This window comes from Pyxicephalus adspersus, chromosome 11, assembly GCF_032062135.1.
Source record: "Pyxicephalus adspersus chromosome 11, UCB_Pads_2.0, whole genome shotgun sequence".
NCBI classification, from domain to species: Eukaryota; Metazoa; Chordata; class Amphibia; order Anura; family Pyxicephalidae; genus Pyxicephalus; species Pyxicephalus adspersus.
The window spans coordinates 52,755,688-52,775,322 of NC_092868.1; the positions used below are offsets into that span (position 1 = coordinate 52,755,688).

Here is a 19,635-nt window from a genome sequence, read left to right on the forward strand (position 1 = left end):
AAATTATTAGTAGTAACCCCTGCAATAACCTAGTAACTACTTAACTTAACTACTTACAAAATACATCAAAACAATATAAAAATAATTAAATTAGACATATACTGAACAATATAAGAATGCAACTCAGGAATGTGTTATAGCTACCTGTGAAGATGTTGATGGGTACCCCAGGATCCTGATTCCCTAAGAAGTCCCATCATTCCCTTTCTCCCCCCTTGTTATATTCCAGCTCGCTTTTTATATAGGTAAGTCCCATTAGGTAACATCGGGTGCCACGTTTTTATTGGGGTACACATATGGCACAGGATCCTAACCAGGGGTTTAGTCATAAAAAAAGAAGAAGGAGCTACTATCCATGGCGAGCGCACATCATTGTTATGTAAATGCCTCATTCCTGAAAAAAAGTCAGGGTACGGCGTTCCCGCCCCACTACACCCCTGATCTTTACTAGGGTACACATGTGGATATTTACCAAGAATGCAGTAGGTGCCGGTAACACAATGGACAGGAGTGGGAAAAGTAAATACATTTACCACGGGGCACTTGGTCCATGGGCTAGCATTCCCATAGCATACTGGCTCCTACCACTGAGGGAGCTCATCACAAGATCAAAGATTTAAAACACTGATACTAATCACGAAGCACAGGAAAGTAGGGGAAGCTGCAAGGATCCAAGGGGTATAGGATTTTCACCAGGGATGCAGGGAAAACCTATATTTCCACATACCCTGTGTATATCCTGCATGAGAAATGGACTCATCAAGGAGGGGACATGGTCTGGCACTGCCATGACCAAGGAATGGGGCTATGGGTATACCAATAGTATAAGCTATTAGCAGGGCTTGTGTTACGTTGATCTTCCTGCTTTTCAGGGATGGAAAATAAAGACAATAAAAACAGGCTCCCGGGAGGATATGAATAGTGTACTCATTTGGCCCCCCGTCTTTTAGATGGGTCACTCCCAACTTTTTAGACAAAAGCATGAGCCAAAATATACAAAGAACAAATATAATATGAACATAGAACAAAAACAAAAGGCAAAATTAGCAACTGCCTACCACTCAGCTGACCATAACATGGGACAACCCACTGCCTTTGGAGACCACCAGGGGTGCATAGGATAGTCATCAGGGCACAACAGGGATAAACACAACACTTGGGAATAGGGATGGTAAATAAATGCACCACAAGGTGCTCTTTTTCAGTGTCAGTGTTAGAGACTGTGCAACACCAGCAATCACGCCTGACACCACTCAGCACCTGCATGGAGTCCTGGAGCACACACCTGGACCAGTATCCAGCATGCTGGTACACTTCCAGGATAGGGGAGGCTGAGGAAGGAGACCACAGGCAAGTTACCCACAATTTTTTTTTTACCAGGGTGGCACAGAATTTTCTCAAGGGCTGAACACGTAGTAGTAGGGATCATTACCAGGGATGCAGTAGGGATTGACACAGTCAGAAATAGGAAAGGTAAAAATATACACCAAATAGATTACATTTGCTTAAAAATGCTTGAAATATTTATTATTTTTCCATTTTGCAGATTTATATATATAATTATGAGATAATGCAACATATCTGAGAAGTTTTCATTCTTCAAAAACCTCTGCCGAAACCCGGGATCGAACCAGGGACCTTTAGATCTTCAGTCTAACGCTCTCCCAACTGAGCTATTTCGGCTAGTAGGCTCATGTGTTTTGCAAAAACTTTCTTTAAAAAAAAAAAATAGTGTATATTTCAATTAAGTTCAGATGTCTGAAATTTATTTTTGTGATCATAAAGATAAGACAGTTGTAAGGAAATACCAGAAATGGTCTTTGTCCTACAAACCCCCTGGAATTAGGTAAATAGTTAAAGTTTAAAATATTAATTTACAAGGTATATTAAGTGCAATGTAAAAAAGATATGCAAATTATTTTTACAGGTACAATAAATATAAGCAGTTATTATTTAGACATGAACTGAGTTCATGTTGCTTTTAGACTATATAAAAAAAAAGCAAAAATGGAAAGACACCCCAGATGGGACTCGAACCCACAATCCCTGGCTTAGGAGGCCAGTGCCTTATCCATTAGGCCACTGGGGCTTTATACGCACAGATTTATATCAGCCATCTGCAGGAGGTTTTCTTTGTCAGCCACTAGCAGGGGGTTATCCATTCTTTCATCACACAAGAAAGACACTACTGAGACAAGAACTTTTGGAAATGTCCTTTAGAGCAGTGGTTGCCAACCTTGTTGGTCCCACTAAAATCACCAGCTCCTGACTGCGCATGCACGGGAGCCGGGTGTCACTCAAAGAGGGAGAAACCTCCCCCATAGTGATGTCATAATTACTTAACCCCGCCCACTCCACTGTGTCCAGGGACACAGCACACCCACCTCCCTGATCCTAGGAACTGCACGGGGGACGTGGTCCGTGGCTCTGGCCCGCACGTCCCCCCAGCGGGATTCCTATCCTGACCCCGGTCAGAGGTGCACCGACCAGAGCCACGGACCCCCAAAATTTTCTTGCAGACCACTGGTTGGCAACCGCTACTTTAAAAGGTGCACAAAAAAAATGGCATGTCATGTTTGCTTGTTTGCTGGGTGGATGGTGGGACCAGGCTAAAGTATACATATCAAACAACCTTTGATTCACTGACCCAGGAATTGGTTACTGGTAAAGTTTTGGAGACATTACCTTCACCTGATACCAGTAACACTCATCCAGTGCTCACCATAATACCTGCCTTGCATGCAGTGTGGGACTGACCTGTGCTTTGGATATCTGTTTGCCTTGTTGTTTTGCTATCAAATCCCCTGAAGAAGCTGCTGTTGCCACGAAATGCGTCGGGTTGCGTATAAAATAAATATGATAGTATTTTTATTGTATATGTGCACAAATTTTGATGTTAAGCCATGTGATGGTCTTTTTATTGATTGTATGTTGAATATGTTGACATTATGTTTTTATAAGTACGTTTTTTAAATAAAATGAACTTTATTCCTTTGATATGGGTATGCCAGTAATTTCCTGCTTGTGCCCACTTATAGGAAGTTAGACAAATGTTTTCCTCCTTTAGAAGATGGATAGCCAAAGGCAAATATTGTGATCTGGAAATGACTGACTGCCACCAGGAAGAATGGGGCAGCTTTAAAGTCTATTGAAAATAATCAGTGCCCTGAAAGGGCTTTTGCAAGTAAAAGTTTGCTATAATTCCATTCTGAAGCACTCTTTTACAATTAAACAATTGAGGAGCTTTAAGTCAAAGATTGGTCGCCAATCTTCTGAAAATCGAGGTGAAAATTCTCCTTCAGTTTCTTAGGAGTCTGGAACCTGCACTATGGCTTCTTGTTGGGGAGGAAATTTGGAGAAGGATCCTACATTTCTCTATCGGAACTGACATGGGAACAAACCAACTGGACAGTTATCAGGCAAAAAAACGAGCCACCAAAATGGTATAGATAATCCAATAGTTACCCTGGTCTTCCCCATCCATTACCTAACCCCCCCCCCCCCTTCCCGTAGCTAACTGTGTTATTATACCAATCAGATATATGCAAATACAACTTCCTGTTTTTGTGCATTGGTTGTTTTCTTTTATGCAAAAAATTGCAATTATTAAATAATAAACAGGATTTATCTAGTGCCAACATATAGCAGCGCTAAACATTAAATAAAAAAATGTTAAAACAAAATCCAATATTTGGTCACATGACTCACAAGTATGCAATTGTGTGCAACTTAGTTTGCGTCCTTTGGCAATATTCCGGATTTGAGGGTTGTGTTCTAGGAAGCAATTTCTGTCATAGTTCTTCCCAAGAAATACGTTTCTATATATTTTCCTTGGTCTATTTTGCAGTAAGGAAGTTTGTAAAGTTGTACACAGGTAGATTTATCCAGGTGAAATTATTTCTGCCACTGTGCTGAACACAAAAAGTGTTAAAAGCAAAGTCAGGATGGCCGAGCGGTCTAAGGCGCTGCGTTCAGGTCGCAGTCTCCTCTGGAGGCGTGGGTTCGAATCCCACTTCTGACAGCTATGTTTTAATGCTTTACAACTGCATTGCTGCATGCTTTTCCAAACACGTATATACTAAATTATCACAAAAATAGAAAGGAAAAAAAAAAGTCACAATAATCCACTACCCTAATAAATTTCAACAATCAGCTGGTAAGAAGATTTTCATAAATGGCACTTGTGTGTTAAACTTGCACTTAATTGCAGAGCTCAGGGTGCTTCTAATATCCTGCAACTCCAAGCATATCACATTGCAAATCATCTTATCACCAGCAGAACCTTCTCTGGGCAGTGAACGTTTAACACACTGTTACTGTTTGGGGAAGGGGAAAAAGTAGCAAAGGGGTACGCATGCTGCAGGGTATATTCACCAGGGTGGTAGGGGTCAGCATAAAGGACAGAAATGCAGATAGGTAAATGCACCACAGAGTGTTTTGGGGTTTTTTTGTCTTAGCTAATGGTAACTTTTTGTATTCTCAAAGACTTTATTCTAAATATTTATTCATTTGTGTGTTTGATGTTCATGTGTTTGTGTTGTTTTTTTTTATTTGTTTTGTAAACTTCCATATGAAATTAAGACCTAACTATCCCTATTTATTGTACAGTGCTGCGTAATATTTGGTGATGTATAAATCCTGTTTTTTTTTATTATTATTATTAGTATTAATAATAATAATAATAATAATAATAATAATATCACCAAAATTTTATGAACAATCTTTTTTGACATTTCAAAAATGTGCACTCAGTTGTTATTTCCCCACTCAAAATAACTTGCCGAAACCCGGGATCGAACCAGGGACCTTTAGATCTTCAGTCTAACGCTCTCCCAACTGAGCTATTTCGGCTTCACATGCTGGCTTTTTTAAAAATGGGAGAATTTTTTAACCATTTCACTATTCATTTTTTATATTTTTTGTCTATCTTTCTTTTTAATCATACACTTTAAATTCACATAAATAACAACATTTACTTAAGACCAATAATACCAAATATTTTTGAAAGCAGAGAAAATCTAGAAGAAAAAAAAATGTTTTTTAATTGTTTTTTCGAATGCATGAATTTATTAAAAGCAACTTGCAATTCCTTACAAGCTGTATTTCTGGTTTATCAAAAGACATTACCAAATACTGGAATTAAAGCAGGGACCTTCACCAGTTGCCAAAAGTCCAAAGAAGTGGGAGGAACATTTTTGGTTAACCATTTTACCACCGGTCTTTTACCGCCCTACATTTTCTAAAAGCAAAAGAACATGGTCAAAGCCGTAAAGGTGAATGAAAGGAGCGTGCAAATGCGCCCCAAAAACATTAAGCACATTTAAAGTAATTTCAAGAGGAAAAGTTATTAAAAAAATGACGCTTCCCTTTAAAGGTGGAAAGCCATCAATCCCTCTGCGATCCTGGTCCATAAGGTCCCGCACTGTCCTTTTTCCTTTTCCATCCCAACACTTACCAAACACCCCAAATCTTCTGTCTTCTTCCTTCTTCTGGTGACGTTTCAGGAAAGCCTCTTCTGCGCATTCTCCACATCAAGGGGCTTTCTTCTACTGTAAAAAAAAGAATGCGGATCTCACACATGTGCAGTGAGATTGGCATTTAGCAATTGGCAATTTTAGCAGCGGAAAGCGCTGATGCAGGTCTGTCAGGAAGATGCAGGCTTCCCTTCATTGTTACGGCAGTGAAGATGGAAGGGGAGGGGTCCTTGATTAAAAAAAGGGTATAAAACTGTAAACTATTTTTTTTTTCATTATTAGCCACCTATTTATATAACGTAAAACAGTTAATGATAGGTCTGCTTTAGGCTGGGTCTACATGGACGTTTTGTAAAAAGGCATGTAAACGTTCCTACTGCGTTTATAGGCATTTTTATGCACTTATTTTAACGTTTTAAAACTTTTTTTAAATGCTGGAAAAAGCTGAAAAACGTCTATGCCGTGTTTATCCGCGTTTTACCGCGATTCTACAAGCGTTTTAGCACTTGGTAGAAATGCAAATTGTAACCCTAGGCAGTGATTTCTGCAAGTACAGGAAGTACATACATCCCTGCATACATGTGATAATGTGATCATGCAACAGTACAGTGACAAATGTAACAGTATACACAGAAAAGAGTGAAAAGCGTGCAAAGTGAAGCACAATTAAAGACAATGACTACACACAAGTGATAATGAATGACATCATTTGCAGGTGTGAAAAGCACCAAAAGCAAACACAATGGCAGACAATCTTCACACGTGCCAGACATAGGTGTTAATTTTTAACAGCATAGTACATGTAATTAATCATGCATGACACATGAAATACTGACACAGGACACAGGCTATTGTTAAAACGTTTGTAAAAGCCTCCATTGAAATCAATGGAAGCTTTTTTATTGACAATTTCTAGCATGCATAAACGCAGGAAAACGCTCCCATTAAAATCAATGGACGCGATTTCCCGTGTTTTCCCGCGATTTACCAGCGTTTTAATTATTTAAACGTTGCAAGCAACGTTTAAAATAAAGCTCAAAAACGTGCCTGAAGGAAACGTCTTGGTGTAGATTAGCCCATTGGAATGCATGGGGACTTCAAACATGGGCTTTAAAAGCCTCAGGTTAAATGCTGGGGAAACAGTCCGTGTAGACTAAAGCTGCGTACACACTTGCAATTTTTGTCATTAGAAAGGATCTTTCACAATCCTTTCCAACGACAAGGGACTACCCGATGCATGAACGGTGCTGTACATACAGCACCGTTCTGCTCTATGGAGAGGGGAGGGGGAGAGCGACGGAGCGGCACCCTGCTGCGCGCTCTCCCCTTCCCTTTCATTACGATCGGTCGTCGTCCATCGTCCGTGGATCCGGCAGGTCGGTCGTTTGGACGATGGACGACACCGACTGTACTCACGGCAGATTTTCGCCCGATATTTGGCCGATGCCGATTATCGGGCGATAAAAATCTGCCGTGTGTACGTAGCTTAAGCCTTAAACAGTGTTGCCATTGTAAATGAAGTTCAATTTAGCTGATTAATGTGAAAAAAACATTTTTAAATAACAGAGGAAAATATTCTTTTATTATTAGACCATTTTATCATTTTTAAACACATGATAAAGTGCATATTATTGATTTAAAATATATATATAATGAAAAAAATTTAAAAAGTGGCTATAGATAGTTAAAATAGATGTAGATCGTTAAAATAGTGGATGTAGATAGTTAAAGGGTTGATGCTCTGCTCCAGCTAAAAAGATAATATTTTTTTATTCATTTTTTTTCTCATTTATAAAATTAAATTGTTTTGTTTTTCCATATTTTTTATTTATTTAACTCAAAATTACTCATGCCCCTAGAAAACTAGCTATTTCAGGCCCAATTCTAAAAGAAAAACTCAAATAATATTTTTTTACCATACTATATCAGACATCTTAACAGTCTCTACACTTAAACTATATATAGAATCAAACATTTAGTGCTTTTTTTTATACTTCTTATTTTAGCACTTTTGGTCACACATGTTGCTATGTAAAATAAAAAGAATATCGCTGTTGAGATTGAAGTATCTTTTTCCTAGCTGACAGTATAAGAAATGTTCATCGTATTCTTAGGTTGTGGTTTACGGAATAAAATGCTCAATTTGTTTTATATATTTTGTTTTGTTTTTTGTTTTTTTTAATAATATAGCAATTAAATTAGAGAATGAAAAACTTTAACACTTTTTGTGACCTTTATTCTTAATATTTTTATTTTCAAACGATACCAACAAATTTTTTATAGAATGACATTTACTGATTTATGGAGTAGAATGCTTTGTATCATATTCTTATTTTATTACTATTTTGTATTGATTTAGTAATTAAACCCGGTATAGGATATCTTCCATTTAATTTTTTTAAATATATATTATTATTTTTCATTATTGAACCAAGCATCAATTATTATTAATATTATTACTATAATAATAAACATTATTTAAAGAATATTTATTGTCTTTATTATAGCTTTGATTTTACTTTGCTTTTCAAAGAATACATGTAGTAGGCACTTTGATATCTTGTTGAGAATATGATGTCCCGGATGTGGCTTTGTTGGGGATGCTTCCACTACCCATCTATCTGGGGTCATACTGTATATTGGAGTGGAGTGATTACAGTACTTTTACCTTTGGTCTATCTGCCCCCCCCCAATCCCTTTAAGGGTTTGCTTACCCCTCCACTTTCTTCCAATCCCTTTAAGGGTTTGCTTACCCCTCACCTTTCTTCCACTTCTCTGGGGGTTTTCCTGATGCTGACCTTCAGCATCTCCTCTAATATGTTAAAAAAATATTAGGTTTAATGTTTGAATTGTTTTGGTATTTTTAAAGTATTTTACGGGTTATTATCGTTCTGTATTTTCCATGCACTTATGTTTCCTGCTTCTTTATGTTGTTTTATATATATGTTTTGTGTATTATTCTCTTACAAAAATTTAATATAATACTTGCAAAAGAAAAGATGTAGCAGAGTAGTCAGTAGTCAGTCAGTTTAACCCCCCTAGCGTTCTAATTCTGTCCGTATTTCCATGCAAAAAGCGTTACATTTTTTTTGCATAGAAATTTATTTTACAGTGTAGGTTATAATTCTTAGGCATAGCTCACCGAAATATGTCCAATATTTAATACATTTAATAATAAACTTTAAAGAAAAAAAACACAAAATTCTGTTAAAAAAAAAAGTGAAGCATGTAATATAACCGTACAGTAGCTTGTATAATATATATATATATATATATATATATATATATATATATATATATATATATAACATAATTATATAAATATACAATATATCAAGATTTCTTTGTATTGGACTCAATACAGGTATTTTGTATTGAATCCAATACAAAATTATTTGAATTTCCCGACGATCCTCCCGCCTGCACAAATACATGCACAGACGTCACCGGGAAACCCCCAGGAGATTATCTCCGTTATTCGCCGGCTAGGACCAGCAGGACGCCTTTTTTTTAAGTTTTATGTGACCCCGAGCAGGATTATCGCTTTTTGCAGGTTAAATCCACCCCGAGTCACACTTGGGATTACCACTAGGGGGGTTAATCTAAGTAAGGCATAGGCAAACAACGAGCCGTTTACGACCTGTTGGGCTTATTATTTTGGCCTGTCAAATACTGGTACAAAATTGTCCACTGGCAAGAAAGGGTAACCAAAAACACCATTCACACTGAAATTGAATGTAAGTTTTTTTTTACTTTTCAGTAATGGCTTTTACACATAATATATATCAGCTCATACAAACACTCTGCATCCATCTGATACTGGCATGGCCCAGCTGGTCTGTCAAATTTAAAACTCATTGTGGCCCCTGAGCCAAAAAGTTTGCCCACCCTTGATCTAGGTGCTTTGAGTTCATGACACTAAATCTTCAAGTTTTTACAAATTATTACAAGTTTTTCAAATCCTACTTATCACAGGAATTACAAGTTGTCTCAGTCCAGCCGTTGAACACACCAAAAGGAGAGATCTTGATTTTTAAATTCTCAAAAATACCACCTGTAAACCAAATAAATAAGAATAGCCATGGTCCTCCAAACATAAACCTTTGGAAAATAGGAATATTTATAAGGTAAAAAGAGTCAGTATTACATATTATAGCTAATGAGTCCACCTATAGACCCCTATAAATTTGTCAACGTGCATTTTTGCAAACACAACAACCTTAAAAATGTATACATACATTAATTATTGTTATCATGGTATTTAACACAGTATTCTAGACATGTGTATGCTATAAAGGTGCATTTCATTTTTCAAAAATGCGTTTCCACCCCAGATGGGACTCGAACCCACAATCCCTGGCTTAGGAGGCCAGTGCCTTATCCATTAGGCCACTGGGGCTTCTTTTGATCACTCAGCAATAAGAATAAACTGAACAATCTACACATTTTTATGAGGGAACCTGTAAAGAAGTTTGTTTGTATTTTCTTTATTTATTATACTTAAAGCTAACATAAAATTTTAAGTTTTTACTAAATGAAATGATTTGAGAAAAATATTATGTATTCAGTAGGTTGAGAGAGAGAGTGAGAGAGAATAAATGGATAAAAGCAGGTATAAAACCATCACTCAATCAAAAATTGACAACGGTTACAATTCTTCACCACTATGCAAAACTAAGTTTTGATATGTCACACACTTTTATTTTATTTTTTTAACCAAGGTGACTGATCTTGTGTTAGCCCCCTCCTGAGGCAACAACATCTGGTGCACATTAATGCAATTTATATCCATAATAGCTTTTTGCAAGATACAGAATGGTAAAAAATTTAACAATTTCAAGTTTTTGTTAAAGCAAAAAGTGGTCCAATCGGCTTTCATGTTCGTGGGACAATACTTCAGTTTGGAGACATTACTTTTTATTTCCTGTTGCATCTTTTGAACGGGAGGTGGAATAAAATCAGCAAACAGCAAAAAAATAACCTGCATGGAGTAATAACCCCACCTGCTCCATGCTAAACTTACCAAGATTATTTCTTTAGTTAGGTTGACATTAAAGCAGAACTAAAGTTACCCTTTGAAGATCACATGATCAGGCAGGGAATTCTTGTAGAAATGGACAGGTGATGTCCCTTCTGCAATAATTTCTCCTGCCTGCCTGATTGTAACAGATGTCTGGCCTAAAACCTGAGCTGAGCATGCACAACGTCAGCTTTGGTTGCCAGCGCAGGACTTTTCCCAGGTCGGCCAATCGAGATGGCCAATGTTTGCATGGAGGAAGCGATTAAAAAGCAAAGGAACAGGGGCAGGTGAGTAATGTAGGGTTTAGTTCCACTTTAAATGAAAGTTCAAATTTCAGTTTTATTAATATAGATTATTATTTTTTTTTACTAATTCTTATACAACTATAGACCTATGGCATATAATAAACCTTCTCTGTATGTACATAATTACACATACAAATATCCTACACACACATATTTCAACATTCCACAAAATCTACCATTTTCACATTGTTATTTGCTTGAACAATAGTTTTCTCATGGCCCCTTTCACCTCCTTATTTCTCAGGGAGTAAATGAAGGGGTTGAGCATTGGAGCCACCACAGTGTAGATCACACTCAGAGCTTTATCATAATTTATGGAATCGATGGAAGACGGGCGTAGGTACATAAATGCGATGGTCCCATAAAACAAGATGACCACGGTGAGATGAGAAGAACAGGTGGAGAAGGTCTTGTGGCGGCCATCTGCAGAGCTGATTTTAAGGATGGAGGAGATGATGCATACATAGGAGTACAAAACTATGATGAACGGGATTAACACAGGTAGGCCCCCTTCCGTGTAGATTAATAGCTTGTTAAGGTAAATATCAGAACAGGCCAACTGCAATAAAGGGCCCATGTCGCAAAAGAAGTGATGGACCTTATTGACTCCACAAAAACTCAAACTGGAAGCCATCAAGCTGTGTAGGAGTGAATGCAACGCCGAAGCCAACCATGAACTAATGACGAGAAGAAGGCATACTTTTCTGTTGATAATGGTAGTGTAATGCAATGGGGTACAAACAGCTACAAATCGGTCGTACGCCATTACTGCCAGCAGAAAACATTCAGTGCAAGCGAAAAACAAAAAAAAGTACAACTGGGAAATACAGTCCAGCAATGTGATGGTCTTATTCTTGGAGAGAATGTTAACCAGCATCTTCGGGACGATGGTTGAGCTGTAACACATATCAACAAAGGACAAATTGCCCAGGAAGAAGTACATGGGGGTCTGGAGATGAAAGTCGGTCTGTATCAGGAGAATGATAGTGAAATTCCCCAGAACATTGAAGAGATACATAAAGAGAAAGACTACAAAAAGTATAGTTTGTTGGCCAGGAAGATCAGATAGGCCAAGAATGACAAATTCTGGATTATTGCTGAAGTTCATGTCTTCTGTAACAACAGGAAAAAAAACAAAAAATAAACCCTAATATTACAAACAGGTCATAATATTGTATATCATTAAGATATTATAAAGTATTCTTTAAAACAAGCCCTTATTGACCCCTGTAACTTTAGGCACCGTGGAGCAATTCATCCTTAAATTCACAGAAGACATTCTTAAGTCATAACCTCGGCAGCTTAGCTCTCCCTTCTCCCTCTCTTAGCAGTGGCTCAGCAACCCAGCTCATTCTGCGTCCCCTTCCCAGCAGTGACTCAGGAACCTTCCAGTCATTTAATCCCTAATAGAATTGTAAATTAGAAGCTCTGTAAGATTGTAGAAAGTTGACATGAACTGTGTTGTAAATAACCTCAGTGCTTCTGTTATGACGTTTTAGGCTGTATTGCTCCACAATACCTACAGCAGCAAAGATTAGTTAGGGTTTGTTTTAAATATCCTTTATTTCTTATTTGCCCTTCTCAGGTCAGTTTAAGTGACACCAATGATCTTTATGGCTATCTGAAAGGGTGACATTCTTCCCAATGTCCAGCAATGTAAGAGGAATTCTTCTCACTGACCACCATACTAATATACTGTGAGCTGTGGATATAGCAATTATATTAGGGGTTTCCTGAAGACCTGAAAGTATTTTTAAAGTGTTAAAAAGGATAAGAAACATTGCTGTATGGGGGTACAGGGAAATATGTTAATGAACCTACTAGATAACTGACTTTGGTTTGCACATACTTAAAATCAGATAGAAATTTTTGCAATCAAAGTTCCAGGAATTTTATTTAAAGTGAAACTAAAGTTCATGTTATAGAAAGAAAGAAATAAAAAGGGTTTTCTGGCAAAATGATTCATATGTGTTCTGCAATACCAATCACATAAGAAACATGAATAGTTCTAGCTATGTTGTGAAAATTACAAGTGACTATAGCAATATTTACAACGGTTTTTGGAGTACAGAGATAACCTTAGGTGGGAAATTAGGTTTTTTAAACTAATGTTAAGAATAAAAAAACATTCCATTTTAAATTTATCAAAGTCCTGCCTAAAGCATACAATGCAATATTTTCAGATTTAAAAAAAAATTGAACTGGACAAAAATGAAGCAAAACAATCTTTACAATCATACTCAATTTTGGACAAATGTTAACAGTGGTTTCGATTAGATATAACAGTGAAAACAAATGTAATACCAACAGAAAACTAAAACTTTGAATATTTTTAGTTATTTGCAAGGACCACTTCAACCCTATGGTAAATGCCCTGCATGAGAGTGGACAGGATTCCTGCTGTAAACCAAGAGAGACTCTTCCATATATATATATTTATATATATATATATATATATATATGGAAGATATATATATATATAAACACATGCATGCAGAAATTTATATATATAAACACATGCATGCAGAAATACGGAATGACAAAATCCATACAAATTTATTCATTTTTAAACCATACACAAGATAAATCCTATAAAAAATATTGATTTTTACTGCATTTATGCCAAAACTTATTCAATGATCCGAAACATCTGAAAAGGTTTTAGCAAAACACATAAATCCTACATCTGTATACCTTTTGTCCTTCCCATTTAGGTATTTATTAAATGTTTCAGTCATCAATAAGAAAATTATTCTGGCAATAGGTGCTTTAAAAAAATGAAAATGTTTTAGTAGTAAAATTATTTAGTTATAACATTTGATTAGAGTGGTGGGGGTAAGATTCCACATCAGATTTGTATTGGTGTCTGTGTCCTTGTTGGGGAGATTCATTCTCTTTAACTGTCTGATCACCAATTTTATCAGAAAGGCAAATGTGGAGTAAATCCAAAATTCCGAGTTACCATCAGAACAAAGGGGAGTAAAGGGGAGATCTTCCAATGGAAACCATTGTTCCAGTGAAAAATATGTAAGGTCAGTGTTTTACAACCAGAGTTCCCGCAGAGGTTGCTGGGGGTTCTTTGAGCAATGAGCAGTTTGTAGCTCTCAGGTCATTTTAAGTGACAGCAATGATGTCTTTGGCTATCTGTAAGGGTGACATTCTTCCCAATGGCCAGCAATGTAAGATACATTCTTCCTATAATGACCATCATGCTAATGTACTGTGTGCTGTCGATATAGTAATCACAACAAGGGGCTCCTAGAACCTGTAAGTTATCTCAAGGGTTACTCCATGTTGAAATAAAAACATTGACTTTTCTAAAGCCAAGTAGGCTCAAGTTAAAATCTACCTCCCATTTAATTTCCATTTTGATAAAGTGATCTGATCTGAAGGTAATTTAAAGTGAATTCAACAACCAGCTAATGGTACACAGCTGTGGCTTTTCAAACACATGTAGAATGTCTGGACATGTTGGAAAATTATATTGACGAAAAGTATGCAAGTTAAGTCAAATTTTTGAGTAAATCCAATCAAGAGTCACATCTGTCCTGTGATTCGTCCTCCAGATTGGAATTGCAAAATATTGTACAGTTGTATGCCCTGGTTTTGGATTTTTGATTGATTACCAATTGGAAAGATGATAGGACGGGTCAGTCAAGAGCAAGAATCGATTTTCCTGATATTGGGAAGGCATCCTCTCACTTTCTTTTGGTTAAGAAAAATGAAATCTCCCTATAAGGTTGTACAAAGAAAAAAAACTGACAGCATTGTAAACATTTACCACTCTATCCAAAATTAATATTATTAAACTGTATTTATAAAGTGCTAACATATTGCATAGTGCTGTATATTAAATAGGGGTTGCAGATGACAGAAACAAAAAGGAGGAGATGACCCTGCCCAAAAAGGCTTACAATCTAAGAAACAATGTTTTGTCTTTAGATATAAGGTAAATCTTACCTGATAGTGGACTGTCAGTGTTTTGTATGCCAGACATACACCTCAATTGTCACCTCTTCATATATTTATACACCAACTCTCACCTCAGTGGTACTGATCTCCCCAATGTAAATGATGTAAGCTCCATGCAAATAACTAAAGAATAATCAGTTTAATTGTATTTATTTAGGAGATTGGTCCCACAGTTCAAACAGGTTTTACTATCAGTAATCCTCAAATGTAAATAGAAACTTGAAAAACTAAGACTACACTTTAGAAAAAGCTCCAGATACAATAAAATTATCAGTAGAAGTTTGCATTAATGGTAGTAATTCATAGCACACTATACTTGAACATGTTGGACATTTCCTTGTGCTTAAAGTGTAACTAAATCCTAAAATTACATCTGTAATGTCACACTTCATATGGATATAAATGCTGAGGAATTTCCTGGTATAACTGGAGAAGAAGTATAGAAATGTCTTCAACATTTTAAAAACAAGTCCAGTTGAATACGACTAACTAGTGGTAGATGGACAATGACCTGGATAAATGAGAATTTTCACAGATTTAACATTCTACTATTTCTCCAAACAGCTTGCTTATTTCCCTATCCCATCCATTTGGATTTCTGGGTGGCAACATTACTTTGCAGGGTCTTATGGAGCCTGCTTGTAGCCATCCTTGGATACTTGCCCTTATTTAGACACCTGGATAAGCAGCCTTGAGCATTAGATCATAAAGCCATGCCCCTGATCATACCATAAGAAAATTGAGCAACAGCAACTCCCAAATTTGGTGAATAATGGGCACTTTTGCAATTAGTCATATGGTGCAAGAAATGATGAGACATGTGGTCTTAGTTGTACGTTTTAGTCGATTGAGTAGGGACAAGACACGATGGAGAGTTTACTTCAGGTCCTGGAGCACGACCCTATCTTATTCTCCAATTGGTAGGACCCACCAGAAGAAGTAATGAACCCCTTCCTTTACGATCTACTGGGCAGCACATCCAACATTTACTTATCAGACACCACATCAGGGACCTTCCTGCAGTTCGGCTTTCAGATTTTAAATAATTGCTCTGTTCTTTCCTACACAGCTCACAATGGAAAGCTAGACCTTAACCTATTATCTCTTCCCAGAAATGGTTTCTCACGCGGTCCATTCCTTCCCTTTCCTTTTTCTTTATTTTACTTCTTTTTCCTTTCCTTTATCTTTAATTTTCCTTTCTATTTCATAGCCTTTCCTTTCTCTTTTCTTTTTTTTCCTTCCCTTTCCTTTCTTTATACTTTAATTTCTTTCTTTTTTCTTTCTATTTCATTTCCATCCCTGTTCCTCTTTTATATTTCCCTTTCCTTTCTCTTTCCTTACTCTTTCTTTTCCCTTCTCTTTCCTTTCCTTTCCATACCTTTCATTTTCCATTCTCCTGTCTTTTCTCTTTCCTTCTTGTTTTTACTTTCTATTTTATTTCCTTTCCTTACTATTACCTTCTTATTTCTTTACTTTTTCTTTTCATTTCCTTTCTCTTTCCTTTTTATTTTTATTCCTTTCTCTTTCCTTTCCTTATTCTTTCCTTTTCCTTTGTTTTCCTTTCTTTATTCTTTTATTTCTCTTTCTTTTCTTTTTCCTTGCCTTCTCTTTACTTTCTCTTTCCTTTTCTTTCCTTCTTTCCTTTTCATTTTCTTTCCTATTCATTTTCATGTCCCTTCTTTTTTTCTAGTGCATTTATAGTGCATATATAGTGAATGTGGAAGATTGTTTTATTTATTGTTTTTGGATATCTCAACAAATAGAATGTTTAATGATAGAGTATTTAACCCCCTTAGCCTTCTAATTCTGTCCATATTTCCATGGAAAAAGTGTCACTTTTTTGCATGGAAATTTATTTTACATTGTAGGCCTATAATTCTTAGACATAACTCACTGAAATATGTCCAATATTTAATAAATTTTAATAATAAACTAATAATAATTAGTGAAATTGTAATATAACTGTACAATAGCATGTATAATATATATATTATTTAATTATATATATATATATATATATATATATATATATATATATATATTATATAAAGATTTCTTTCTATTGGACTCAATTTGTATTGAATCAAATACAAAATTATTTGAATTTCCCGCAGCTCCTGTTTTTAGCGACCCCGAGTGTGTCTAGGGATTACCGCTTTTTGCATGGTAAATCCACCCCAAGTCATACTCAGGAATACCACTAGGGGGGTTAAGGTGCAGCAATGTATTGGAGAACAAAAACTAAACATACACAATGTTACATTTCACATTCATACATGCTGATTTATCATAGTCACTCCCACTGAGCAGAGTAAGGTGGGAGGTTGAGAAGCTAGACAATAAATATCTCATCAACACAAACAATTGTTTTTGAGTGTTCGTGTCTGTCCCTGCTGGGAATCTTCACTTCTAATATTCACTTAATATCTCTTCACAGCCTCATGTGTCTCCGAAAGTAGAATTGAGGGGAAAATGGGACACAGACAGAAAAAAATATGGATAGGGTATTCTTGCTTTGTCTAGAAAATGGTTAGCATATGCTTTAGGATCAGGCAAGGTGTGGGTATAGGGTTTGACTTTTTCTGTCACATGAGCTATTGAGCTCTGTAAACAAGAAGAAAGCAATTATAGTGTATGTAAATGCATCTACACCACGCCAGCCACACAAGTTGTATGGAGTCACATACAACAATTATTTGGTTTCAGTCAGGTCACATGAATTGTCTCCTTTGCTCAGCACAGTACAACCTGACAACTGGAGAGGCAGCCAGTACTTTTTTTCTACAAACTTTATTCAGCTCATTATTCAGACAGCTGCAGAGAAAAGATCAGCCTGCAGAGTGTTGTCACCAGGAATGAGGAAGTTTAATTTGTGACAGTCACCAGGTATTTTCTCTTTGCTGCAACGTTTTACATAAAACTGTAAACACAAATAGAATTTAAAAACACACACACACACAATATAAAATAAACATTTATTAGGAACCTATTATGTTTTGCATTAACTGACAATTTAAACGTAGCCTAGCAAACATTTTAAAGAGAGTCTATAGCGCCACCTAATGGTTGGAACAGTAAATATAAAATATTTGAATGTGATATTTCATATTTTCCTAACTAAAAGCTAAAAATATTTTTTAATGTTTTTTTTTTAAAATCTAGAAATAGTAAATATAGAGAAATATAAATACAAAATATTTCCTTTTATAAAAGTTTGGTTAAAAAATAGAAAAGCAGTTGGGTTGTATTTTCCTATCTATTACATACATTTAAAGTTTGACCATGGCACGTCTTTGAATTACATTGTTTACAACAAATCTTTCAACGGCAATTTATGCCTCCGAGAGGTTTAGATAATAATCAAATAAATAGGATTTTAATTATGCCCAAAGCAGTCAACAATCTTTGTTTTCAGATTTATTAGCTGAGGAAAAAGTAGATTTTACCACTTGGGAAATTAGCAGAATATACCGGTTACAGCAAAAGCATTGTGAAAATACAAAATTACATCAATTTTTTTAAAGAAACCTCCGTCAGTAAATTTAAAAGTTGTCTGGCTGTAATGTGGCTTTGGGACGATGACCTAAGCGAAGTCAGAGATTCTAATTTGCATATTTGTTCAAGGTCAATATATTCGAAAGTATGGTGGCTCAGGGGTTAGCACTTTGGCTTTTGCAGCACTAGGTCCCAGGTTCAATTCCCAGCTAGGACATTATCTGCATGGAGTTTGCAGGTTCTCCCCGTGTCTGTGTGGGTTTCCTCCGGGTACTCCAGTTTCCTCCCACATCCCAAAAACATGCAGTTAGGTTAACTGGCTTCTCCCTAACAATTGACCTTAGACTACATTAATCACATATGACTATAGTAGGGAAATTAGATTGTGAGCTCCTTTGAGGGACAGTTAGTGACACGACTTTGTACATCGCTGCGTAATATGATGGCGCTATATAAATACTGTATAATAATGGTGACATCAGAATGACAGCCAGGGAAGTGGCATTTACTGAAGAAGAGGTCACCAACAGCACTGTACTTCTTTAGGAAACCTTTAATGGGACTTTTGGCCTGATTTATTTAAGTTCTCCAAGACTCGAGAAGATAAACTTTCATCAGTGAACCTGGGTGATCCAGCAAACCTGGAATTGATCTGTCCCAGGATTGAAAACATTTGCTAACTAACTAAATGAATTTTAAGAAATCTATTCCAGAATTGCTGTATTACCCAGATTAACTGATGAGAGACTTATTTCTCTAGCTTTGGAGAGCTTTCATATACAAGGCCTATTGTCTCCTGTAGTGATGAAGAACTTAGCAGGACCACAAAGTGCAGAGGGGGAGCAGGAATTAATAATATTAATGATAATAAACAGTATTTATATAGCACCAACATATTATGCAGCTCTGTACAATTAATAGGGGTTTCAAATGACAGACAGATAAAGACAGTGACACAGGAGGAGGAGAGGACCCTGCCCCAAGGAGCTTACAGTCTAGTCTTCTTTGTAGACCTCAGCAATGTTTCCTGGTTTGTGGTATAGGTTTCATTTGTGGATTTTTGTGGATTTATATTTTTATTGTACTCTCTGTTTTCCATTTGTATTATTTTATAATTATTATCTTTCCTGTTTCTTGTATACAGTTTTGTACCAAAAAATGTATAAATAAAGAATGTTATATAAAAAATGCTAAAATTGGATGCTAAAGACCAAACACCTAGGATTCCAATGATAAATTATTCCCGTCAATTAGTCTGAAATTTGCAGATGGTCTTATCTCTGTACAGTTCTTCTAACAGTTCCTAATAAAAATAATGACACTAATATATATATATATATATATATATATATATATATATATATATAGT

At 36.1% G+C, this 19,635-nt stretch overlaps 1 protein-coding gene and 5 non-coding genes across 6 annotated transcripts; 1 reads left to right on the forward strand and 5 right to left on the reverse strand.

Annotated features, from left to right (window-relative positions):
• Positions 1–1,610: 1,610 nt before the first annotated feature.
• TRNAF-GAA (transfer RNA phenylalanine (anticodon GAA)) lies at positions 1,611–1,683 on the reverse strand. Its single transcript has one exon. It is a non-coding gene; the product is annotated as a tRNA-Phe (tRNA).
• Positions 1,684–2,016: 333 nt separating this feature from the next.
• On the reverse strand, positions 2,017–2,089 carry TRNAR-CCU (transfer RNA arginine (anticodon CCU)). The gene has a single exon. It is a non-coding gene; the product is annotated as a tRNA-Arg (tRNA).
• Positions 2,090–3,938: 1,849 nt separating this feature from the next.
• On the forward strand, positions 3,939–4,021 carry TRNAL-CAG (transfer RNA leucine (anticodon CAG)). The gene has a single exon. It is a non-coding gene; the product is annotated as a tRNA-Leu (tRNA).
• Positions 4,022–4,778: 757 nt separating this feature from the next.
• Positions 4,779–4,851, reverse strand: TRNAF-GAA (transfer RNA phenylalanine (anticodon GAA)). Its single transcript has one exon. It is a non-coding gene; the product is annotated as a tRNA-Phe (tRNA).
• A 4,949-nt stretch (positions 4,852–9,800) lies between these two features.
• Positions 9,801–9,873, reverse strand: TRNAR-CCU (transfer RNA arginine (anticodon CCU)). Its single transcript has one exon. It is a non-coding gene; the product is annotated as a tRNA-Arg (tRNA).
• Positions 9,874–10,980: 1,107 nt separating this feature from the next.
• Positions 10,981–11,907, reverse strand: LOC140340716 (olfactory receptor 1f45-like). The gene has a single exon (XM_072426078.1). The coding sequence runs from the start codon at positions 11,905–11,907 to the stop codon at positions 10,981–10,983; it is 927 nt and encodes a 308-aa protein (XP_072282179.1).
• Positions 11,908–19,635: the final 7,728 nt, after the last annotated feature.

Bases quoted from the DNA above. Each gene is read 5' to 3' on its own strand.
- LOC140340716 (XM_072426078.1), bottom strand. From the start codon at position 11,907: ATGAACTTCAGCAATAATCCAGAATTTGTCATTCTTGGCCTATCTGAT.